Source organism: Macrobrachium nipponense, chromosome 1 (assembly GCF_015104395.2).
Source record: "Macrobrachium nipponense isolate FS-2020 chromosome 1, ASM1510439v2, whole genome shotgun sequence".
NCBI classification, from domain to species: Eukaryota; Metazoa; Arthropoda; class Malacostraca; order Decapoda; family Palaemonidae; genus Macrobrachium; species Macrobrachium nipponense.
In genome coordinates, this window is record NC_087200.1 from 8,611,165 (window position 1) to 8,638,440 (window position 27,276).

Genomic DNA, 27,276 nt, shown 5'->3' on the forward strand with positions numbered 1-27,276 from the left:
CGATTTCTATTGCACTATATTGCTTATTCACTGCACTATCACACTGTGAGGCTGGAGGAGTCACATCCATAGTCATATATCGAATTAAATCCAAAATAATCTGGGTCACTCTGCAACAATCTTTCACAGCATTTTCGTTCCTTTCTCTCTCATTTGGGCTGAACAGGGCCGCACACCATTTCTGACGTCGACGGTCACACGCAATGAAAAGTAGTTCCTTCTCGCCTGCGCTTGTGTGCTTAAACTGGGATTATTATGAAATCAAAATCACGTTCAACAAATACTTGAAGATTTTCATAGATACGCTGAAATCTATACTGCTCTGATTTTGTTAATAATACATATTGCCATAGACAAGCGCGGAATATTCATTTCATCCGTTGTTTTGTTTTTGTTGAGCATTTAATTTGGCGATTTGGAATTTTACGACAAAAAACACTTTCAGTCAAAGGTTTTGCGTCCACTTGATTATGAATTAATTTGACAATTCCTGTTAATACCGTACAAGGGCTGATGAATGTATTGTTGGGTTACCTTACAGATATTTTGTATGATATTTCGGGTTTAGCATAGTGACGCTCCGAGGGTTAATGGTGCTGCCAGACGTAACATTATTGTAAGCGTATCCGAAGAAAATTACAGAAGAGTACTAATGTAATTTGATAATTTTAATTTATTGAACGTTTAAATGTTATATTAGCAAATTTTATGTTATATTGAAATAGCTGTCAGATTTGCTCCTCACACAAAATAAACAACGTTTCATTATTTATTTCCAGTGATATATTGTTTAGTGGAGTAAATATCATATTTCTGTTAAAATTATATTATTATCAAATGCGTACTTCTTAAGCAGAGTTTCATGAGTTTCCAATATGCGAGAATTGGGTATGTGGAGTTGCTATATAAAACAATTCTCTCAACTTTACAAATTATATATTTACTTCTCTGTGGTTTTCTATGCTGTTAAACATCAGACTATCTATTTTATGGTGATTAGGCTGCATTATGAAATACTTGTTATCAAATATTAAGCCTAAACTTTGATAAAATTCATTATAAAAAACTACATTATCGTACTTTCGCCAGGCGGATTTTGTAGTATTATCTCTCATCCTGCTATGTTAGATTAACGTAAGAATCATAGTGGTAATTGCATGAATACGTTTAAGTGAACCTGAATAAAATGCTATTAATTGAAGAGGCCAAGTCACTGGTTTACGCTTTCAATGTTGTGAAACATTACTCACAAATGGAAGTTTACGTCAGCAAACTTAGTCAGCTGAGTTGTGAAATGTCAACTTGGTTTCCTCATGTCTCGTTAGAAGTTGCCGAAGGATCCTAAGTTCACTGACACTGAGTGATGTAATTGCATGGTACATTCTCTTGGTAAGGATTGTGATATATATCGATATAGGCTATCACCTCAAAGTATAATGCCCTAAATCTAATAGTGAGTTCTAACCACAGACCGCATACCTATAGTAGGTACCTAGTAGTAGCTAGTACCTAGGTAGGTAGCTAGTACCTAGATCTACCTTCCCCGTAAGTTAGGCTCATACCCACTAGACTACTAGCTATTTGTTCCCCAAGTTATGACTAGCCTAACACTAACTAGGTATTATATCCACAAGACGTAAACTGAGACAAGTGTTCGTGCAGGTGTTTTTATGGTCAGAGTTGTACCTAACGTCCTAGGTAGCTAGTAGGGTCATGCCATTACTATGTATTACCTAGTAGTAGATACCTAGCTAGCTAGATTTCTCAATGAATGTCAGTTTTGCTTTTGGATCTGGTGGTATTTTTATGATCAGGCAGATTTTGGCTATAGGTAGGTAGTAAAGGTAAAGCTTGACTCTTAAACCCCTGTCACTCTCTAGACCTGAAATTATAATTTGGTAAATCTGAACACATTAAAACTACTGTGATTGGTGTCGCCGACAGGTACTATTCTCGCCACTCAGAACCTCTGCTCAGTATAGGCTAGCTAGCCAATATTTACCTAGGGTAAACAACTGACTGGACTGGCCAACTCACAGACTACTGCGTTTGTGGCCACCCTCCGAAAAAGTATTTTAACATGTCCTGATACCAGAGATGGTCATCAGTCATGAATCGTTGGTGGTGATAGCAGGAGCTCAAGACCTCTACTCTCCTTTTGAACAAAGTATTTTCGGTATTTCTACAGAAGTCCGCACGGACTGCAAGGAACGTAACCGCGGATACGACATCCACTTGAGATTGGGGCGTCCAATGTATTTCGCCATGTTAAGTACTGGCCCCTGGGGTTAATTGTTAGTCGTCTTGAATAGATATTACTTAAAATTCTTGTTCAGTAGTAAAACTGCATAGAAAAACCGCAAAGCCATAGTCTAGGCCACCGCAGATACCTAAGTACCCTAGATCTACAGTATTTTCTCCCCCATAGTTAGAAATTAAGGCCATACTGTTTGAAGACTAAACAGACGAGGGTATGAAAAGTGTGGCTAACGTAGTGCACACTACCCCCATGACGCTTTCGAAATTTTTACTTACAACTATAAATGTTTAGAAGATTGACGCCATTTCGATGTTTGCGAAGTCGCTTGTGTCAACAAACTCCCCATTTCCTGAGCTAAATCGGCACACCACTTGTACCCATAGATGCTGGGGCACTTTCATCACAACAATCGTAAACACAACTTCCAACCACTACTTATCTAGGGGAAACTACGGCATTCTTTGCGCTCTTCAATTACATATTATCTTGTTGTCAATTGGCATGCGTTTACCCTCCAAACTGGGTATAAGACTTACACAAAACCAGGGAAATAAGTGAAATTATCGTATCTATTTGTATTATAAATACATATTACAGCAATTTTATCATTACTGCATTACTATGACAACTAGAATTCATGGAAACAGTTTGTAAATGCATCAGCATATGTGTGAAGCTCCACGAGATCGGCAACGATGAGTCATTTTTTCGTGGCGTCGTCTGCCCATAAGTACATCAGAAATAATTGTAATTTTTCGGGGTTAATTTGGTTGCAAAAAAGGGATAATATACATGAATTACATAAACAATTTGAAGTACAAAGTGAAGTTAAACTAAAAAATGTAGTAAAGTAAAAAATTAAAGGAATAAAGCTTTGCACCTCTTTAAACCATGTACTACTCGTGTGCTGCCCGTAACTGTGTTTGTGGAGTGAGGGCCTAGGAACCAGGAACCACAACATGGTTCAAGTGCAATTTTGAATGAATTAAGACCAAAATGTGTATAATTACAATCAAATAAGCACTGTGGAGTTTCAGTTGTGATGGCAGTAAGGATAAAACCACTGATTATAAGTAAAATGGAATTTCAGTTCAAATCAAGACCCGGGAATAAAAAGTTTCATACTTTCACTAATATAGGCAACAAAATGTTGTTTTATTGTGCTGACTACAACTGCAATCTTGAGTAAGATCAATAAACGTTACATATATATATGCAAACATTGTTCAGATGATTGCTGGGAAAGATGGTGGATTGTCTGTGGTTAGAGACAGAACATTCATTCCCTCTACACTGCTTACATATGGTGTGAGGATCTACCGAAGCTTTCGGTAGCCTCACACTACAACTCTCATTCACACACACTTTGAATGTATAACTAGAGTCAGACATTTCAAGAAAATTCCAAACCAAAATCCAATTAACAGTCCACGAAAGCGTATGCCAAGCCAGAGATCCAATACGTCACCAAATAATCAGTCCAGAAGATCAACGGCGATGAAAAACAAAAGTCAAAGTCAGGAGGAACTAGAAACTATGTTACTAGAACCGGCGACAGAGAAAATCTGATTAGAAAACGGGAATGGTTCCTATTCCTGCCACCCAGCGGCAGGGCGGTAGATCACCTGACCTACCTGTAGCGTGTGCCGCGAAATTCGAATTCTGTCAGGGACGACGGAGTCTATAGCTAAGTATATATCTGACAGGGAAGTTGAATGTATGAAAATATGTTTTCAATGCAGTTTTGAAATCCATTATGGTGGCAGTTACGTGACTGCCACCATATTGGATTTCAAAACTGCCTTGAAAACATATTTTCATACATCACCTTAACATCACCTAAGGTTTCTGGCATTCTTGCAATGAGTTGGGTCTTGCACCCAAAATAGGGTGCTTGTTAAAGTCAGGTAAAATAGAGGGATGCATTCTAACCAGCCTTAACCCAACCTAACCTAGAGTCCCAGCCCCTAACTTTACCTAACTTAGGTGTTCCAGGCCCTTACCTGGCTTAGGTTAACTTAATCCTGCAAGTCATAGACAAGATACAGGGATTTTTCCTGACTTTACAATCTAGGGTGCTAGATCCTTACCTTGGTAGGGGATCAACATAGTGTTGTAAGTCATAGAATAAAATACAGGGATGCAGTGTAACCTTACCTTCCCAGACCTAATCTGACTTAGAATGCTGCATCTTTACCTGGCTAGGTGGATAATCTAGAATTATGTAAATCACACAGTGAGGTACAGGGATGCACCTCAACCTTATAATTATTTAGCCTAATCAAACTGGGTCGGGTCTTCTCAGCTGGGATTTTAATCTAGTGTTGTGAATTATAGGTAAAGTACAAATGAATTAGAGAAGATACAGGGATGCATTGCAAGTGAGACTCTTGCCGATATTTTTTAAAAATATTAATCTTTTTTATGAATTGTATTTTTGTTCTCTTAAATTATTTTAGGTTCTTGTTTGGTTTGTATGAATGAATGAATTGTATGTGGAGATCGGTGTGTATGTTTGTTTGTGCGACAGTGTCTTTTTTTTTTTTTTTTAGGATATATATGCACTGAATCTAAACTACAGGGATGCATTCCAGTTTTACTTTCCATAATCTATTCTAGGGTACCAGGTCCGTAACTAGCGGCTAACTTGGAGGTTGCATATCATTTGCTCATAAGGGCATATAAAGCAGAACCTTTTACACAGTAGTATTCCAGGGCAAGCTGGAAACATATGTTGAAACTTGATAACAAGGTAGTGCATAGTTAGGTAATTGTTGGCAAGAAGGTAAACCACAGGGTACCTCCAAATTACTTTCCAATAATCTGTCACTCTTTTCAGCCATAGTAGAGTCATGATGTCTTTATTTTTCAGTGCAGTCATGGTTCCCATCTGTGTTGTAAAACTTGACATTATAATAGTTTTTTTTATTTATTTCTTTTTTGGTCAGTATGCTAAGGAAGCTAGAACAAAGGTTTTAGTTTTTTTTTTTTTTTTTTTTTTTTTTTTTTCTGTAGTGGCAACATGTATTAAGAAACTTAAATGATATGGCATTATGAAATAATTGTACAGTTTAACAACATCATCCTACAAGACTCGTTTGATATTATGGTAGTAAGTTGTTAGTATGTACATATGATCTTCAGAGATAGACAGGTTCTTGCTCTGCCCTTCCTCTTTCCTTTCTTCTTTGTGGGAGGCAGGACTTCTGTAGAAGTTTAGCTCTTTGTTCTATTCATTGGTTGGTTTAGTCAAAAAGTCTGTGACCAAATTATGGCAAGACTTTAAAAAAAGTAGATTGGTTCCTTCCTTGTTGTTCAGTTTCTATGGAAGCTGCTCTTGCGTGTATGGTTATTTTCAATACTACATTGGAATCAGTTCCCTTTGTTATTTATTCCAGCTAATGACTCCTCTGTAGCCTAAAGGATATTTTCTTTTATTCATCTTTTGAAAGAAATTTAGATCTCTCCATACATTCTTTGAATTTTCTTTGGTTTTCTTAATCCTCATGGCTTCTTTGGCTTGATTCAAAGAATAATTGATCTCTCATGCTTCCTTTTGTTCTGCCTTACAGCTACCACACCTCATTCCCTCTCTGTGAGGTTTGAGGGTGTTCTTAGTCCAATTTCTAAGAAGTTTCCAATAGAACAACTGGAATTCTGCATCATATGTTAGGCAGCAGGCAGCAGTTCCTTTACTGTTTCCTGCTAAGCACTGGCCATCCAGAAGTCAAACTTGGGACCTCCCCTTCTTGACTCTTGTGTCTTTTAAACAAAGTGAGAGAAAAACATAATTTATGTTCTTTTTAATAGACATGTTTAGGATATATAGACTTACTGCTAGCTCCCTTTCTGCAACCTTTGGTTGTAGATATCAGGGACAAAATCCTGACGGACTTGACTAACTCTTTCTACATGAGAACAGTCCTAGCCCCCTGGATGTTCTCTTATACCTGCAATGGTTGCTCATTCACTGTAGTTTTCTCAGCTCCTTTTCAACAGGTTTGCTTCTTGCCTAAGATGCATAATTTTAGATTTCCAGGGTTCCCCTTTCCCCTCCTTTGTGCCTTCTTCTCAACTTTTGGCGGACAGCCAAATCCATGTTCATGCTAGATTTGCAGTTAAAAGAAACCTACACCTATTTCAATACTTAGATCACAAGATGTGATCTCTCCTTCTTTGATGACAATTGGGGAGGGATGACTATTATACCATTCATTCCTGGATGATATTGCTACCAGCCAACCCTTTTTTACCAATTCTAAAGGGATAAAACAGGTTCCCCTTGACTATTTCTGCAGCATAGTTTGACATAGTGAATTAAACTGTTGAACAAGGCCCAATCATCCTTTGCATTTCAATGCCAAGCTGTACACATGACTTGAGGCTAGGATTCCATTAACTTATTTGCAGTTGCAATTGCATTTGCAGCAAAAATAGAACATATGAAAATGCGCACATTTTTTTTTACTACAGGCACAGTTGCATTTATGGCAGTGTTTGCAGTAAGAGTCAATTGCTCCATGTAACAGTTGGAAAAGCAACCACCTTTGTGGCACCACTACATCCCAGTGTCTACTTCAGTGTTTCTACACACATGGGCTTTCACTCCTAGAATTGCTTATAGGAAAACATTAGTTTTCAGTCATGGAAGTTGAACAATATATTGAACTCGTGCACCAGTAAGTGGCAAAATTACCCCAAATTGCCTCTACAAGGATGTAACGATGGTCAATAACATATGAAGAGCATTGCTAATACAGTGGGCTGGGAGAATATGGATGGTGTCATTCAGGTACACACAATACAGATGATAGGAAATAGTTGGTATAATCAGGTGTAAATATTGATCTTTGGTAATATATTTGTTGATTTGTTGTATTAACACAAATGTTACCAAATATGCATTTCTTGTGTTTATTAGTATTTTTTTTTTGAGAGATGAGCTAATCTGATGATATTCCTTGTTTATCACGACCCACAAAGTAGCAATTTTTATGCAATTCTAGCATGAGCATGGATTTGGCTTAGAATCCAAAATTTATTTTTTTTCACCAGCCTGGCCCAAAATTATGCACCTTAGGCAAGAAGCAAACCTGTCAAAAAGAACTGAGAAAATTACACAGTGAATGAGAAATCATTGCAAGGATAAGAGGAACATCCAGGGGCCTAGGACTGTTCTTATAGAGCAACTGACCCAAAAATGTAGGAATAAAAGTTTTTTCTAGTTTGCTTGCAATAGCTGATTTCATCTCATTTGTCCACCAAGGATAACGATGTGGCATATTAGCACATGTAGCTTGTGATTGGCTAAAAACTGACATTTCCTATATCATTGGCTTATTTTTATGAATATTATAACTTTTTTTCTTCAATAATATATTTAAATCATCATATATTAAAACCTTCACACCTAATATAAATCATAAGCTGGCTGATTTGTATTAATAATGTACCTTTACAAGCACAAGCCCATATCAAACAATCCACTGATATCAAACAAAAACAAAAGATGGTCTTTCAATAATCATATTTTATCTCTCTGTTATAGCCCTGGTTACATATACGTAGATCTATGCCCACAAATTGTTCAAATCACAAAAGTTCCTTATTCAAACTTCATGTACAATTTCATTACATGAATACTAAAATAACTTTATGATACCAATGTTATATCCACATCCACAAATGGGGAAAAATAACCTTTAATGATGTTATATCCATTTCCATGAATTGGAAAAATAACCTTTAATGATGTTGACCACTAGAACATAAAGCATTGACAAGTGGACAGTAGACCTACATATTGATCGACTAGTTAGTTGATGTTACTCGCCTTCTTTTAAGCACTTTCATTTCATATCGGTCAAAATAACTTTCTTCTTGTAACCTTTATTTGCTCAATCTGTATCATTCCAGTGCCTTACATTAAATTAAAAAAATATGTCTAGGCTAGCCTTTTATGCCATACTTATGTTAACGCAGAAAGGATGGCAGAAACTCAATGAAATTTTTAAATTTTGCTTGATAAGTTATTTGGCAAAGTACTCTAGGGTCTGAAATTGCCCAATCACTGAGCTATTAAAACAATTCATGTGCTCAGGATAAAATTGTATACATAAATTTACTGTACAAAGTATGTACATATTCTGAAAAGAAGACTGTACCATTGTCATGGATCCATTTAAAATTTCCTTCTGTCCAGCCAATGATGCAATGGTTGTTCAGAAGTAAATACGTTGGTTTGTTAGTAGAACATATAGATGCTTATCTTCCGCAGAGGCAATGAACTATGTCATTTTATAGAACCTAGAAGTCTGATTCTATGATATTCATATACGTATATATCTTAGATTCTGAAATACTGGTCAGTTGTTTCTTAGAATACTATTACGTATTCAGAAAACTGATCAAAGGTGGCAAACCTCCAGTTGGTTAATAGTATTACCTCCCACCAAAAGTAAGTCTATCCTAACGTTAAGACCGAGGTTTTGTGTCGTATTTCAACAAATGACAAATTTTTAATCAATTTGTATTTTTCATAACTAACAAACCTGAGGTTTTAACATACAAATGCCCACCTCTAACCACCCTTCTAAGAAGAATAACTAACATGGTCACGGGTTAAAGAGGGGTATGTGGGTGGCTCCACATGACTCGTGACCAAGCACAGATGCCAAGAGTCCCTTGTGTACACAATTTTTTAACTACCAGTTTCCAGCTGGCGCTAGATTTATCCTAATGTTAAAACCTCAGGTATGTTAGTTATGAAAAATACAAATTGATTAAGAATTTGTCATTTCATGCTATTTCAAAATATTTGCCGTACTTGTGTAATTTAGGCACCTGTTACACGCACTTTCACAGCCAGATGTTTTTTATTACCTAGAATACGATAAAACATAATTTATTGAAAAGCCCATCATTTCATTTGTTTTGTTTGCAGTGTAGACTGATGCAAAAGCTTGTTATTCTTGTGCTTGTATTGTTATATTATCAATATAAATTGGCATATGCAAATGTGAGGGTTCTTTGTACTATATAGGTAGTATACATATAAGCATTTGGATATTACTATTAAAAAAGAAAATGTTTGCATCTTTATCAAAGTAAGCCTATGATATTGGAAACATTGTTTTGTATGTATCTTACCAGATAACTACATAAGCTATAATTTTCTACTTTGCGGCAGTTTACAATGCAATTCGCGGTAGCAATTTTTTTGTTTAGCTAAGGTAACCAGCCCCGCCCACTTTCCGGGGAGGTAAAGGTACAACACAACTAAGACCATCATTCGTTTTCTGCCTCGCAGCAACAACAGTCGCTTGCTTGGTAGTTTGCTTTGTAATTCCTTTATTTCACCAAATGGTTGTGGGTTCCACAGGATTTGGTGACGTATTTGGGAATTGCATTCTTGATCTTGGTAGTAATTTTGCTAATTTAGTCAGCTTACTGTCTTTCTTATGTGATTATGTCTGAAGCTAGTGCTTCTAGTGCCCAGTTTTGCAGCAAGGGCTGTAATACCAGACTGACTTCCACTTATTATGACTCTCATACCATTTGTAGTCAATGTAGGGGTCAGACTTGCTCTTCCATTCTTTCACGTGACGAATGTAAAGGCTGGAATCAGGGAAAGTGGAAGACTTTGACTACTTACAGTGGTACCTCGACATACAAAATTAATCTGTTCTGAGCCGGCCTTCATAACCTGAGCTTTTTGTATCTTGAACCGCATTTTACATGTAAATTGCCTAATTCATTCCAAGCCCTACAAAAAACAACCCCAGTAAATTTTATAATAAAGCTAAATTGACCATAAACAATGAACTACAACAATTTGGACCATTCAATACCTAACTTAATACGCACTACTAATATGTACCTGTAAATAAGGTGTATTAGTGTTACATGGTATACAAGAAAAATTATGTACGTACATACGTACGTATGTGTAAAATGTGGAACCTTACCTTTCGAGGTGAGGCTATCTCCGAGTGGCGACGGAGGAGGAGGAGGACAAACTGGCAGAATTTGTTACGTAGTACATACTCTTAACAAAACACATTAAAAATGTCAGGAAAACATAAACTAAAGGCTTTACGCAACACATTAACCCTTAAACGCCGAATGACGTATTAAACGTCAGTCAAAATGTCTTCCCCCGTATGCCGAATGGACGTACCATACGTCGACTCAAAAAAGTTTTTAAAATTCGCGGAAAAATACTTATAGGCCTACCAGCCAAAAACTTTTGAATCATGCGCCTTGTGGATGCTGGGAGTTCACGGATCAAGGCGTTGTTTTGTTTACAATCGTTACGCAGGCGCGCAAGCGCGAATTTCTTTTTTATCGCACTAAAAAAGTATCAGTGACACATCTCAAAAAATTATTTTGTCACTTTGACATAAATTTTTGCACTGTTTAAAAATTATACCATTAATGAAGTATTATATATGAAAATGTGCACAATTTCATTTAGAATACAACAAAAAAATAGTTATGATTGTAGCTTTTATCAGTTTTGAAATATTTCCATATAAATACGATAAGTGCCAAAATTTCAACCTTCGGTCAACTTTGACTCTACCGAAACTGGTCGAAAAAACGCAATTGTAAGCTAAAACGCTTATATTGTAGTAATATTCAACTATTTACCTTAATTTTGCCACAAATTGGAAGTCTCTAGCACAATATTTTGATTTATGGTGAATTTATGAAAAAACATTTTCCTTACGTCCGCGCTGGTAACTCTTCCGAAAAAATCATACATGCGAATGTGGTAATGTTTGCACCATTTTAAAATTAGCCGTTACATAAAGTTTTATATATGGAAATGTGCACAATTTCATGCACAATACAACTAAAAACAACCCATGGTTGTAGCTTTTTTCAGTTTTGAAATATTTTCATATAAAAAATGATGTGACAAATTTTCAATCTTCGGTCAATTTTGACTCTACCAAAATGGTCGAAAAACGCAATTGTAAGCTAAAACTCTTATAATTTAGTAATATTCAATCATTTACCTTCATTTTGTAACAAATTGGAAGTCTCTAGCACAATATTTTGATTTATGGTGAATTTATGAAAAAAAAAAACATTTTGTTCATGAAACTTACCTGTCAGATATATATATAGCTGTATTTTTCCGAATCCGACAGAAATTTAAACACTTACGACACACGCAGTGGGAGTCAGGTGTTAGTACCCATTCCCGCCGCTGGGAGGGGGGGGGGAGGCGGGTATCAGGAATCATTCCCATTTTTCTATTCATAATTTTTCTGTCGCCGGTGCTGGAAACACCTGTTTGCAGCACCTCCGTCCAGATTTTGGGAAACTTACTAGCTACTTGAGTATCCCTTTTGGTTTTTGTTTTTCTTTGGTATCTGAATTGGATCGGTGGCTTGGCACACGTTGACTTTGGTTTGAATTGATTTTGGTATTGAATTTTCTTTGATCAAGATGTCAGGGTCTAGTTCTACTAGCGCTAGATTTTGTTCGATGGCTGAATGTAGAGGTAGGCTACTGAAAGCTTCAGTAGACCCACATTCTGTTTGTAAAGTGTGCAGGGGGAATGAATGTACGTTTTGAAAGTCGTTGTAAGGAGTGTGAAAGACTAACAGAGTCGGAATGGAAGGCGTATGAAACCTATCTTAAGAAACTTGAACGAGATAGGTTAAGGAGGTCTTCCTCCAGGAGTGTTTCAGGTAGCTAGATTTAAATTATTCTCCTGCTAACCCTCCTTCTGTAGACTATGCTCCTACCCCTGTAGTGTTGCCTCCGGCCCCTGAGACAGTGTCGGTAGAAGGTAATACGTTTCGCTAATTCTTGATCGATTCGTAACTTAGAATCAAAAGTGTAGCTCTGGAGAGCAAAAGTGAAGAAAAGTGCAGTGAAAAGTGCCCCTTGTGTAGTGGAGGGTGCGTCAGATCGGCCTCATTTCGCCTCTAGACCTAGACCTCGCTTGACTCCCAGATTACGGGGAGAGAGCATGTCGAAAGTCGAAGGAGGGTTACGAGAACCCCCACCGATCTGGCGTGCCTTCGGCAGCTTCTGACGAACATACCCAGACTGCCAAGGAGCGTGCGCGTGCACGTCTTCTCAAGGAGTGCTTTTCTTCTTCTGAAGCTTCCTCCCCGCGCAAGGGGTGGAGCTCTCATACCGCATCACGTCCGCTGAAAAGGACGGCTCGCGTGCGGGACGCTTCACGTCCAAGTTGTTCTCCGGAACTTTGCTCGTCGCCCGATAGTGCGTTTGCTGCTTTTCCTCCGCAGAAGAAGCGTAAGGATTATTCGGAGGCCGAGTCTTCCCTAGATGTTTCTTTCGAGCGCCGCAGTCGCTCTAAGGTGCGTGAAGCGGAGGTTCTGGGAGTAGCAAGAAGGCGTCCCCTCGCCGCTCTCCTGCTCACAGGATCAGCCCCTCCCCAGAAAAGGAGGCTTCACCTACAAGCAAGATCTTCAGTCTCTTCAGCAGCAACTTCGAGATGTTTTTCCTTCGAGAAAGACTGCTCCACGTCGCCGTAAGGATGACAACCTTCCTGTGAAGAGGTCGAGGCGTTCTCCCTCTCCCTCTCCTCGCTCGTCTCTCTCTCCGTTTGAGTCTCCCTCTAGAGTTAGTCCTGCTCCCCAGCAACTTTCTAGAGGAGGCGAGAAATTCGTTTCTCGCTCTCGTGAAGCGGTTGTTTCCGCTGATTCGAAACTTGTGAAGCGAGTTTCTTTAGATGCAGAACGCGCTTCTGCGAAAGTCAAACGCGCTTTAGTGGACGCCGAACGTGACTCGGTGCAAGTTTCGCGAGCGCCAGTGGACGCTCAGCGAGTGTTTAGTGGACTCGGCGCGCACCAGTGGACGCTCGGCGCGCACCAGTGGCGCTCGGCGCGCATCAGTGGACGCTCGCGAGCATCAGTGGACGCTCGGCGCGCACTGTGGACACTCAGCGCGCACAAGTGGACGCCAGGTGTACACCTGTGGAGTTTGAGCGCGCTTTCTGTGGGGGTCGGCGCCGAGTAGTTGGCTTCGGACGCAAAACGCAGCGCCATACGGACGTCAGTTTTCCACTTCCGCAAGCACAAGCGGAGGCGGGAAACTCTTCCTGTTCGCCGTTCTTTCTCTTTTGAGAAAGCTCGGACTCTTCTTTACTTCCTCTCCGACTTCTCCAGTGTCTGAAGAGGAAGTTAGTGACGCTTTCGTCGAAAGGGACGAAGAACAGCAGTTGGCTCCAGTTTCGACGGACTACAAGTTTTGACTCGTTTACTTCAGTCAGTCTTTGCAGACACCTTCCAACCTGAAGCTCCACGTACTCCTCCCTCTCAGTTTTCGTCTTCCAAAGCTGCTAAGATCTCGGGCTTTGTGAGGATGAAGAAGTCGCTTTCTACGAAGCAAGCTTTTAGAAAGGTCCATGATTGGATGGAAAGAGGAAAGCTTCAGGCAAGACTTCTTTCGCTTTACCACCTTCAAGACTTGGTGGCAAAGCTGGTATGTGGTATGAGACGGGAGAAAACGTCGGAGTTAAGCTTCCAGCCTCAGCTCAAGGAGACTTTGGTAGCATTGTAGACGCCACCAGAAGATCTTTTTGTCTTCCTCAGAAGGTCTCGTGGACACATAGCGAGTTAGACTTTCACCTACCTTAAAGGCCTCTTCAGGACACTAGAGGTCTTTAAATTTTCTTGACTGGTGCCTGGGGGGTATTGGATGCCAGGTCCAGGAGTTTCTGATTCCATCACTCTGGGGGAGCTGTCCAGTGTATTGTCTTGCATGGACAAGGCCGTCAGGGATGGTTCTGAGGAATTGGCTGCTCATTTCAGCACGGGACTGCTTAAGAAAGAGCACTTTTTTGCAATTTCACTGCAAAGTCGGTCTCACCAGCGCAAAAAGCGGATCTTCTTTTCGCGCCTTTCTCAGAACATCTCTTCCCCCAGTCTATGGTAAAGGACATAGCAGCCAGTCTCCAGGATAAAGCAACTCAAGACCTTCTGGCTCAGTCTTCTAGGAAGCCTGCTACTTCTTCGGCTTTTCTTCTGGGTCCTCTGCTTTGAAGAAGTCGAAGCCCTTTTCGACCCGCTTTTCTCCTCGAAGCCAGCCCCCTTCGAGGAAGAGGCTCTTTCAGAGGCAGACTACTCCCGCTCCTTCCGCCAAAGAGCAAGAAGTGAGAGGGAAGTCCTTCAGACACCGGTAGGAGCCAGACTTCTACATTTCGCGGAAGCTTGGGAAGAGAGAGGTGCCGACGCTTGGTCTCTGGACATCGTCAAGAAGGGGTACAGAATTCCTTTCCTGTCGTTACCCCCGCTGTCTTCGACAGACCCGGATTTTGTCTCCGTCGTATCAGGGAGAAAAACAGACAGTGCTTCACGATCTATTAGATCAAATGATAGAGAAGCAGGCATGGAACAAGTCTTCGACCGGAGTTCTCCGGTTTCTACAACCGTCTGTTCCTCGTGCCGAAGCAGTCAGGGGGTGGCGCCCCGTTGGTCTGGTGTCAGCAGTCTGAATCGCTTCGTGGGGGACACACAAAGTTCAAGATGGAGACACCTCAATCCGTGCTTGCAGCTTTAAGACCTTGGGGGATTGGATGGTCTCGTTAGACCTTCAGGACGCATACTTTCACGTCCCCATCCATCCCCGTTCAAGGAAATACCTGCGGTGTGTCCTGAAAGGGAAGATTTTCCAATTCAGGGTCACTCTGTTTGGCTTCGGTCTCAGCACGGCGCCGATGGTGTTCACCGTTCTTATGAAGAACGTTGCGAGGTGGCTCCATCTTGCGGATATAAGGATCTCTCTCTACCTAGACGACTGGCTTATTCAGCCTCATCGCCACAGGTGTCTGAAGGACCTGCACACGACTCTGTCGTTAGCGAAGTCCCTGGGACTGGGCTGGTGAATCTCGAGAAGTCGCATCTGACTCCTTCTCAATCCTTAGTCTATCTGGGGATTCAGATGGACCTCAGTGGCTTTTCGGGCTTTTCCGTCCCAGGGCGACAACTTCAATGCCTGGACAAAGTGTCGGCCTTCTGGGGAAGGAAACATGCTCGGTGAGGGAATGGATGAGTCTGCTGGGGACATTTCCTCAATGGAGAAGTTTGTTTCTCTGGGAAGGTGCACCTCCGACCACTAGTTTCTTCTCTCAGCATTGGTCACGCAAACAGGATCTAGAAGAGGTCTTGCTTTTGACGGAAGAAGTGAAAAAGCACCTCAAATGGTGGTTGGATCCAAAGAAGCTTGCGGAAGGTCTTTCGCTCAAGCTTCGGAACCCCGACCTAGTGTTGTTCTCCGACGCGTCCTCCACCGGTTGGGGAGCAACACTGGGAGGGAGAGAAGTGTCAGGCACCTGGAGAGGGGAACAGGTGTCCTGGCACATCAATCTAAAAGAACTCTCAGCGGTTTACCTCGCTCTGAGGTTCTTCGAGGAGGAAGTCTCCAGCAAAGTGGTTTCAGATAAACTCGGACAACACCACAGCCTTGGCATACCTCAGGAAACAGGGGGAACTCCTCTCATTCTCTGTTCGTCATCGCGAGGGAATATCCTGATGTGGGCGAAGGCGCACAAAAGTCACGATTCTGACAAGGTTTGTGTCAGGCGTGGAAAACGTGCGAGCGGACCTTCTCAGTCGGCAAGGACAGCTTCTGCCGACGGAATGGACCCTTCATCAGGAGTATGCAGGCGCTATGGAAGCTGTGGGGACGTCCTCATGTGGACGTTTTTCGCAACTTCCCGAACGAAGAGACTTCCGCTGTATTGCTCCCCAGTTCTGGACCCGGGAGCAGTGGCAGTAGACGCCCTACTGTGGAATTGGTCGGGACTAGACGTTTACGCTTTTCCCCCATTCAAATACTCGGGGAAGTAATGAGGAAGTTCGCTGCATCAGAAGGAGCGAGAATGACCCTCATCGCCCCTTCTGGCCAGCGGCCGACTGGTTCACGGAGGTGATGTCCTTCCTAATAGACTTCCGAGGACTCTGCCCCTAAGGAAAGATCTACTCAGACAGCCCCACTTCGAGAGGTACCACAAAAACCTCCCCGCTCTGAGTCTGACTGCGTTCAGACTATCAAGAAGTTGGCCAGAGCGAGGGGTTTTGGCAAGACCTGTGGCAACGGCGATTGCCAACGCAAGGAGGCCCTCCTCAGTCGCAGTTTACCAATCAAAGCTGCTCTTTAGAAGTTGGTGCAGAAGGAAGGGCATTTCCTCCACCTCAACCTCTGTGAGCCAGATAGCAGATTTCCTTCTTCATCTTAGGAAAGAAGCGAAACTAGCCGTTCCCACGATTAAAGGCTACAGAAGCGTGCTTTCTGTGGTCTTCAGACATAGAGGACTCGACTTAGCGAATGATAAAGACATTCATGATCTCATTAGATCATTTGAGACTGTGAAAGTTCTCCAACCTAAGGTACCATCGTGGAACTTAGACGTGGTACTGAAGTTCCTCATGGTCGAGTCAATTTGAACCGCTCCATTTAGCCTCGCTTAGGAATCTTACTAAGAAGACTATTTTCCTAACCGCTCTGGCGACGGCGAAGAGGGTTAGCGAAATTCAAGTCATAAGCAAGCATATTGGGTTCAAGGATCATAGTGCAGTTTTGTTCCTTAAGTCCTACGTTCTTGGCAAAGAACGAGAAACCCTTCCAACCCTTGGCCGAGAACGTTCGAGATCAAGGGGTTGTCGGAGCTAGTGGGACCTGAAGCTGAGAGAGTCCTGTGTCCTGTCAGGGCTCTCAAGTTTTATTTACAGAGAACCAGAGCATGCAGAGGTTCTTCGGAGAAACTTGTGGGCTCTGTGAAAAAAACCAGATCTTCCGATGTCGAAGAATGCACTGGCGTTCTTCTTAAGAAGTACGGTTAAGGAAGCCCATGAAAAGTGTGGTGAAAGTGACATGGAGCTTCTGAAAGTGAAAGCCCACCGAGTTGAGGGCTATTGCTACTTTCGGTGGCTTTTTCACAAGAATATGGCAATCAAAGACATTTTGAACGCCACTTATTGGCGAAGCAATTCGGTGTTCGCTTCACACTACCTGCGGGAGGTGAAAGCAACATACGAAAATTGTTACTCGCTAGGACCATACGTCGCTGCAGACACTGTTTGGGGGGCAGGAGGTAGCGCTCATCCTATCCTTTAATGGTTTAGGGGAGTTTTTAACTTGTGTTATGGTTGTGGGGTTGACCGCCTGCTGGCGGATCTCCCTTCCATTAGCTTAGTCTATGTGGGATACTTTTGGTAGGCTACGCCAGGTGGTTTGGTTTTACTTCGTTGCCCTCATTTGTATGGTCTATGGTCTAGTCACGTCGTGGTCTCGCCCCTGTTGACAGATCATCTGGAGTGCACCAGCTATATAGGTCTCTACCTCGCTGGCAACTCTAGTAGCACAAGCAGACTTACGCGGCAGTAACCTCGAAGTCAGCTATGCTAACAGGTAAGGAATCAAGATATCAATTATCTGCATATATATGTTTCCTAAAATCTTTCTATTCTGTCTACTACCCCCACCCCAAAGGTGGGATTCAGCTATATATATCTGACAGGTAGTTCATGAACAAAATGATATTGTAATGATACAATTTTTTTTTTTTTTTTTTAAGTTTGTTCATACTTACCTGGCAGATATATATAATCAAGTACCCACCCCCGCCTCCTCCCCTCAGGAGACAGTGAAAATAAAAAAATTATGAATAGAAAATGGGAATGATTCCTGATACCCGCCTCCCAGCGGCGGGAATGGGTACTAACCACCTGACTCCCACTGCGTGTGTCGTAAGTGTTTAAATTTCTGTCGGATTCGGAAAAGAAATCCCAGCTATATATATATCTTGCCAGGTAGTATGAACAGAACTTAATTGTATCATTACAATATCATTTTCTTTATGTCCGCGGGGTAAACTCTTCCGAAAAAATCCAATACGTGCGATTTGGGTGGAATGTTTGCACCATTTTAAATTAGCCGTTACATAAAGTTTTATATATGAAAATGTGCGCAATTTCATGAGAATACAACGAAAAATAATTGAAGGTGTAGCTTTTCTCATTTTTGAAATATTTGCATATAATCACGATAAAATAGAAAAAAAACTCCACGTTCGGTCAACTTTGACTCTACCGAATGGTCGAAAACGCAATTGTTAAAAGCTAAATCTCTTATATTTTAGTAATATTCAATCTTTACCTTCATTTTGCAACAAATTGGAAGTCTCTAGCACAATATTTCGATTTATGGTGAATTTATGAAAAAACTTAACTTCCCTCCGAGCGGATTCTCCGCCATAATCTTCCGAATTGCGTACATCGCATTTCTCGCAAAAGAAAATTTGCCCTCCCTTTTCATATTAGGCATCTCATAGAGTTTTTATATATGGAAAATGTGCACAATTTTTCATGTAGAATAAAATGGAAAAATATTTGAAGGTTGTAGCTTTTCTAATTTTCTGAAATAAATTGCATATAAAAAAAAATGTATAAAAAAACAAAATTTTGACATTTGTTCATTTTTAACTCGTCGGAAATGGGTCGCAACTGCAAATTGGTAAGCTAAAACTCTTACAGTATCGTAATAATCCATCATTTAACTTCATCTTGAAACAAATTTGAAGTCTCTATAACAATATTTAGTTTGTTCATGAAAACTTACCTGACAGATATATATATAGCTGTATTCTCCGAAGTCCGACAGAATTTAAAAAATTCGCGGAGGGGCACAACCGCAGTGGGCGCCAGGTGGTAGTAACCATTCCGCCGCTGGGAGGCGGATATCAGGAACTATTCCCATTTTCTATTCATGTTTTTTCTGTCGCCGGTCGGTAAACAAACTGTTTACAGACCTCCGCCTAGGATTTTGAAACTTCATTAGCCGCTTAAGTATCCTAAAATTATTCTTTCGATTATTGACTGGGTATTTTGTGGCTAGGCATACGCTATCGTAAATTTTTTCATTGCATTTGATGTTCCTGAAGCTAGTTAGCCTAGTTTCAGACTTTGTTGTCTGCATGGGGTAAGGTGAGGCTACCGGAACTTTCGGTAGACACTCGCTTAGTATATATGACGTTTACATGTTTTCTTTTGCATAAGTTTCAATGTAATTTCGTGTAATGTGTGACTGATACGGAAGAAGACTTAGGATTCATGTACGCATTTTAGAGCTGCTTAGAATCAGGAGTTTTTCCTCCACAGTAAACAGAAGTTAGAAATAATGAACCTTCTAACCTCCTGTATTTTTATTTTTTATTTTGCCTAACCCTGTGGTATGGCTTACGGCCTAGTAGAAGTGTCTGCTAGAGGATTACATCAAGTAATCTTAGACTAAAGTGCTCGCTCTCCAATCAGTGTTGTGAAGTGTAGTGCCCCTTGTGTTGTGGAGGGGGCGTCAGATCGGCCCCATAATGCCTCTAGGCCTGGACCTCTGTCGGACTCCCAGGACTCAGGGAGAGGGCATGTCGAAAGCCGCAAGAGGGTTATGGGGGCTCCCCACCGATCTGGCGTCCCTTCGGCAGAACCTGTTGACGCTTCCCAGGCTGCTAAAGATCGTACACGTGCACGAATCTTGAAGGATTGCTTCTCGTCCTCGAGGCGTCCTCCCCGCGCAAGGGTTGGAGCTCTCGGAAGGACTCGCGCCCTCTAAGAAGCTTTAGAGAAGAGGAAGCGCTTCACGTCCTCTCTCTCATAGGAGGGAACGTCAGATCGGCCCCATAACGCCTCTAGGCCTAGACCTCTGTCGGACTCAGGAAACCAGGGAGAGGGCATGTCAAAAGCCGAAGGAGGGTTTACGGGTTTTTCATGCTGATCTGGCTTCCTTTCGGCAGGTCGTGTTTGTCGCTTCCCAGGCTGCCGAAGATCGAGCACGTGCACGAATCTTGAAGGATTGCTTCTCGTCCTCCGAGGCGTCCTCCCCACACAGGGGTTGGAGCTCTCGGAAGGACTCGCGCCTCCTAAAGAAGCTTTAGAGAAGAGGACGCTTCACGTCCTCTCTCTCGTCACGAGAGGATGAAGAGTAAAGAACCACATTTACCCTTTTCGAAGAATGCACTGGCTCTTTTCCCAAGGGACATATAAGGAGGCTCATTTTTTTTTCATCTTGCCAGAAGAGTGATTTGAGCCTCCTGCGAGTGGAAACGCTCATTTATTATCATGTTTATACATTATTAAGGAGGCTCATTCATCTTGCCAGAAGAGTGATTTTGAGCCTCCTGCCGAGTGAACGCTCATGAAGTTAGAGCTGTTTCAACCTCGCTAGCATTCCAAAAGAATTTGGTAATCAAGGACATTCTAGATTCCACCTTTTGAGGAGAACTCCAGTATTCGTCTCCTCTCCTCATGGCGCTCCGTATACGTTATGTAACGTTCGCTTGACTTCGAAAAAGCAAGCTGATAAGTTTGACGTCCGGCAAGCTGCTTTGCACAGTCAAACAACTTATGTCTCTGGTTCGGCATAAGAAGGCTGACTTTGAGAGCTTTTTGAGGTGCTCGACGTCCTATAAGTAGAGACATTCTCCAGGACGCTCGGCAAGCACCTTGCGAGGGTGTCTTTCGGACGCTCGGCGTTCCTTTGCTGAGTGCGTGTCTGGAGATGTTCTTTTGCATTACTAAGACGCAAGTTGTCGACAGGCGGCCACTGTCTTTGTAAGAAGGTTTGAAGGTCTTTAAGGCCCGTCTTGAAGACGAAAGCCATAAGTCTTCCTTTAGTGTTCACACTTCAGGAGCAGCGTGCGGCTCTCCATGGAGACTCGCATGAGGACGTCCCTTGAAATATTCAACGTCATACGCAAAACGCGGTTCGTCATAACATTGAGATGTTGGCAAGGTCGCTCGCCAGGACGCCTCTTGGCGGGCCTTGCATGCATCAGGGCGCTCACGAGTTTCCTCTCTGAAACGTCGTTCAGAAGACTTGGTGTTCTCTGCTCAGACACGCTCGTAGCTAGCAGGATGTTTTTTGAGCACGCTCAGCAGGACGCTAAGCAGGACGCTTTTGAGGACGCTCCGCAGGACGCTTATGAGGACGCTTTTGTGGACATTCGCCAGGACGCTTCGGTGGAAGCTAGGCAGGACGCTTTGCGAGAGAAAAGACTGTAGAAGGCGTCTTATTTGCTGTTCAGGACGTTTCTTAGGACGCTTGACGCTTTCTAAACGCTCGTCAAGAGAGGTTTTTTCAGGCCTCTCCACAGGACATACCTTTACAGAAATTTTTAAAAAGGATTCGGAGTTAGCGGAGAGACATACCCGAATTTTTTCTTCGATCCCTCTTTCCTCTTCATCGATTTCTCTGAGATCGGGAAGATTATATACTCGGATTCTGGGTGACTTTCGGTCATGTTAAAGGGTTTTCCCCTATTAGCAAAGTGCTAATAGTTTTGTCAAGTAAGGACGTTTTCCCCATTGTCAAGATACTAAACGTTTTGTCATTTAAGTGGGGACCCCTCATAAATGGGGTAGTTCTCATTGACATAGATTTTAACGTTTTTATCGTTTAACGGATAAACTCCATTAACAAATTTTCGGAGAGCTCTCATTCATTTTCAGAGGCTCATACCGGGGAGTAAGAAAAAAACAAAAGACTTGTAGACTAGATCCAGGAAGTCTTATGTCCAATATCATAGAAAAATTGAACGTCCTTTTCGATCCTCGGTTCTCTCTTGATGATCTCTATTCGAATATTACTCCTCTTTTCTTGGCAAAGAGTCTTGGCAAAGAGTCAAGGAGTTCTTTAAAAAGTCTCATTCATTAGAAGTGGACAGTCTTTTTCCTTTCTTTCTCTCTTCCTCGTCGAGGAAAGATGTAGTAGAGAATTCGATGTTCAAATTACTACAATACCTTACGTAGTTTATCTTTGCGTCATTTTGCTAACGCATGGGTCAAGTCATATACGCATATCGTATTTACCTCTGCGGATAGAAGCCGAAAGAACTGTTGTTCTAATGTATTTAATTGACACTCCCTTCAACCTTCCAAGAGTTTTCGGAGTAAGAACAACTCTTCGAGGTATTGTTACGACAACACCAACTCAGCTTCTGTATTTGCGAATTTTGTTTCGTTTAAATATGCCTGCTTGAGAGTTTCCTTTTGCTCGATAATTTCATACCTATCCCTTCGTAAAAGGAGTAGCTGGCAACTCAGGCAGATAGTGGCGAGACGATGAACAAGGCTGCTGTTAGTCTGTTACTGTGATTCTACGCAGTACCGGCTAGCTCGGTGACATGCGCGGTTTGGTTACGTCTCTTTCCCTTGCGGGAATGGCTGAATAAGCCGTCTCTCTGCCCTACAATCATGGATTTTAGCCTCGGGTTGAGGAAATTTTCTAGTAATGAATGAACATGCCTTCTTCCGTTTACTTAGAAAATTTCAACAAGATATCTCTTATACTTTTCGGTGCGGGTTTACCGCACGGTAACAGAATTCTGTACGATCTACCGCGGCATAGCACACTAATAATGCTCTCCTGCTTATGCAAAGCGCAGCCTTATTTAGGGAAGGAAGCAGGCTGAGTGAGGGAATGGATGAGTTTGCTGGGGACCATTTCCTCGCTGGAGAACGCTTGTTTTCCCTGAATAAACAGCAATTCAGACCTCTACAATTTTTCCTCACGAAGAAATTGGAATAGCATCAAAGATCATAGTAATAATTCTAATTTTCTCTCAACGGCTTGAGGATCACCTCGGGTGATAGCGAGAGGTGCCAGACATCCGAAACAAGAGGAACAGATGTTCTGGCACATTGTCCTGAAAGAATGGGAAGCCAAATTGGTCGGCTCTCCAGTTCCTCGAAGGGTGAGTTTGGATCGAGTGGCCCAAATCATCTCGGATAATTTCTCAGCTCTCTCATAGCTCAAGAAGAGAGAGTTGGTTATGGGCTTGGGCACGGAACTAACGATCCTCAAGAGGTTCGTCAAACTAGTGCACGTCCGTGCGGTCTTCTCGTCGAAGGCAACAACTACTGACGTCTGAGTAATCCTCACTTAGAAGTATGTCGAAAGTTGAGGAGAGACTGAGGGCGTCCTTTCGTTAAGTTTTTCGTAATATTGAAGACGAAGGAGCTTCCTCTTGAGTTGTTTCCCTTATTCATGATCCTAGAGGATTAGCTTTAGTCGCCACATGTTGGCCTCTAAGAGGTTGGATTCACAGAGGTCATGTAATTCAGAGAATTGTCCAAAGACCCTTCCCGAGAGAATCGGTGTAATCTAACATCGTCACTTAGTGAGTATCTAATATCTCTCCTCTCTGAGTCTGAAGGCGTTCAGACTATCAAGAAAGCGATAAGATCTTCAAGATTAATGGCAGTCTCTTGGCCAAGGCAAAGCAGTGCTGCCTATTTTCAGTGTTCAATCGGAGGGGGCCGTTTCTGGAGATAGTGAAGGGAAATGAACTGTTCCTCCACCTCGACCTCTGTGAATTTCTTTATGGTTCTATCTTTCCGTATGAATTATGAGATAAGCTAAAGAAGTCCTAACTATTGTAGAATAATGCAAATATGTTGTTGACAGCCTCTAGGCTCAGAGATTCGGTTCTGTCAAACAACAAAGCTTCACGATCTTTGAGGTCTTGGGGAGATCTTGAAATTCTCTGGATCGCAGGTTCCGGCATGGAACTTAGAGCGTAGTCTGAGTTTCTGATGCCAAAAGCATTTCGAACCTATCCTTTCTGCGAACTTAATACACGTGACCAGCAAAGGCTAACATTCTAACCGCTCTAGCCACGGCAAGAGGGTTAGTGAGGTTTAGCCATCATCAGAGGTTTTAGCTTTAAGGACATATGCGGTCTGTCCTCTAAGCCTTCCGTTCTTGATAAGAACGAAAACCTGTCTAACCCTTGACCCGAAGGCTTGGAGACCAAGGTATGGCACAAATTATTGGGCAAGGGCATTAGAGAGTCCTGTGCCCTGTCGGGTCTCTCAAGTTTTTAATCTTTGATGAAACTATAGAAGTCGAGGTCAACGGACAATCTGCGGTGTTTTCCGTAAAAGACCAGACTGGTTCATGTCCAAGAACACCCTGGCATTATAGTCAAGGAGTTCTTTTTAAGAAGTCTCATTCATTATGTTTGCATAAAGATTTGAGATTTTTTCTTAATATGAATGCTCAAGAGGTGAGCGCGGCCTCGGAAGCATTTCAACAAAGCATGACACTCAGTAACTCCTGAGTGCCACGCTTTAGCGAAGCAACTCTGTGTTCGCTTCACACTCCCGACGGGATGTGAAGACGACATTTGAGATCTGTAAGTCGCTAGGACCATACATATCCGTAGATATATTAATTGGGGGCAGCAAGCAACACGAATCCTATCCTATAGAAAAGGGATAGGTGTGCTTAACTTTGAAGGGTTGGTCGCTTGAGGCGCGTTCCTTTTCTTAGCCTAGAAGTTATGGAACTAACTTTGATAGGTTTAGGGTCAGGTGGTGGTTTTAGCTTCGTTGACCTCAGAGTATGGTCATATGGTCTAGTCACATTGTGTCAACGCCCCTGTTTTGACTAGTCATCTAGAGCGACCAGCATTACAGGTCTCTACCTCGCTGGCAACTCTAGTACGCAGAACAGACTTTGGTGACAGTAATCCGAAGTCGGCTATGCTAACAGGTGAGAACCAAGATGTATATCATCTACTAATTTAGTTTCCCAAAAAATCCTATTCTGTCTCTTCCCACCATCCGAAGGTGGGATTCAGCTATATATATATCTGTCAGGTAAGTTTCATGAACAAAATGTTATTGTTTATACAATTAAGTTTGTTCATACTTACCTGGCAGGATATATATATTAAAAAAGTGGCCCACCCGACCTCCCCTCAGGAGACAGTGGCACTGATAAAATATGATAGAAAATGGGAATAGTTCCTGATATCCGCCTCTCAGCGGCGGGAATTGGGTACTACCACCTGGCCGCCCACTGCGTGTGCCGCGAATTTGTAAATTCTGTCGGACTTCGGAGAATACAGCTATATATATATCTGCCAGGTAAGTATGAACAACTTAATTGTATTATAACAATACATTTTTGTATAAGCAACTTACCAAGTAACTACATAGCTATAAGTTTCTACCTTCACGGCAGTTTACAGTGAATTTCGCTGTAGCGATTTTTCTGTTTTGCAAAACCAGGTACTATACAAATTTTTAGTGGGTTTTTTGAGTTTAACTAACAAAATAGGAGGTATTAAGCGTTTTTTTATAGGGGTTCCAACTATTCGTAGGTTTATAACTATTCAGGGGGTGGGGGGTCGGTCTGGTACGCATCCCCCACGATATGGGGGGAACCACTGTACTGGTTGTTTTTAACCTGCAGAACACAACCATGTTTGACTTCACCACCATTTCAGCCTGACTAAATACAGTTTTGTCTCAATTTAAACACTTTCAAGGATAACCCAATTTAGAGTAAAAAAAATACCCCTTAAAAGATTTTTAAACATGCTAACAGAATTTTCTTGAGTAATGATAAGGGGTATTTTTTACTCTTAAGTTGGGATATCCTTTCAACATTTTAAATTTAGACATATCGTATTTAAAAATGAGACTGAAATGGTGGTGAAGTCAAACATGATTGTGTTCCACAGTTTAAAAGCAACCAGTAGATTCATAATTTTACATAAATGCATTTTCTTATTACATTGAAAAGATATGTCCCATAGACTAGTTATTTTTTTAAATATCAACTATATTCAGATGCTTAGCTATGGTTTAATATTGTAATGATACAGTATATAATTTTAATATTTGAGCTATTTCTCATAACTAATCAGACTACATATTAGTAGCTACTATAAATATGGGTATGTCCTTTGGCTTTTTTTGTATTTTTGGACTGAAATAACTTTTCTCTTCAGGAAAATTAGAGAAAATGACATGGATTGTTGAGCAGAATCGAACATGGGCAGAATGGGCTGCCATTCGTGTGTTGAAGGTTGGACCAATACCACATCATTTGGCTGTCATTATGGATGGGAACCGAAGATTTGCCCAAAGTAAAGACAAAAAGATACCCTGACTGGACAAACAAGGTTTCCATACAAACTTACAGAAGTGTTGTGCTGGTGTCGTGACCTGGGTATTAATGAAGTTACAGCATACGCTTTCAGTATTGAAAACTTCAAGCGTTCAAAACATGAAGTCAATGGTCTTATGGATTTAGCAGCAGAGAAGTTTGCAAAACTGCTGGAGGAAAAAGATAAGTTAGCTAAGCATGGTGTTTGCATTAGGGTATTAGGAGACTTGACACTTTTACCGTCTGTAATTAGAAAACTTGCTGCAGAAGCAATATTGGCAACAAGACATAACAACAAGTGTTTTCTTAATTTGGCATTAGCTTACATACTAGAGCTGAATAACTTTTGCCATGAATGATTTACAAGAGGGAGGTGAAGGAAAGAAAATTGAAACCATGATATTTCAGAAGGCTGCCTAGAAACGTTTGTTTATATACTCATGGTTCAAGAGATCCTGATTTACTTGTAAGAACTTCTGGAGAAGTAAGGTTATCTGATTTTTTACTTTGGCAGAGTGGTTTTTCCTGTCTCTTCTTTACTAAAGTGCTGTGGCCAGAGTTTACAATATGGCACTTATTTGGAGCAGTATTTTATTATCAGCGCCACTACCACACACTTGCTGAAGCGAGAAAAAAAACAGTATCTCAGAGAGAACATGCTGTTGATGAAAGTGATATTTAAAGGTGCCGTTTCATGTATGGTGATAAAGTTTCCCAGGAACAAATTAATGCCTATGCCAGGGGACGAAAAGAGCGTGTAAATGATTTTTTAAATGACTTATATGAAAACAGAATAAATTTCTATGGTAATATTGCAAATGAGAAAACTCTTTCATGAAGTCATTAACTTTTTATTAAATACTTTATAAGATGAATTATAGCATACTGTTAAGAGGAATATATTTTGTACCATGGTTTAAAGTTCTACACTCCAAGTTCATTTGCTTTGTTTGTATTCTTGTATTATATGAAAATGGAATGAAGCTATCTCATACAATATTTGTTTAAGTCTTGAGGCTTCCAGTGAATATAACATATTTTGTAATATAAAATGTGATAAATAAAAGTTGAACTTTACA

General features: G+C 41.4%; 1 protein-coding gene and 1 pseudogene across 1 annotated transcript in view; one reads left to right on the forward strand and one right to left on the reverse strand.

Annotated features, from left to right (window-relative positions):
• Nucleotides 1–180, reverse strand: part of LOC135218682 (bromodomain and WD repeat-containing protein 3-like) — a 282,487-nt gene extending 282,307 nt beyond the window's left edge. Inside the window, 1 exon segment of the mRNA XM_064255131.1 lies at nt 1–180. Coding sequence (XP_064111201.1) covers nt 1–76 — 76 coding nt within the window. The 5' untranslated portion in view covers nt 77–180.
• A 978-nt stretch (nt 181–1,158) lies between these two features.
• Nucleotides 1,159–27,276, forward strand: LOC135220081 (dehydrodolichyl diphosphate synthase complex subunit DHDDS-like; annotated as a pseudogene).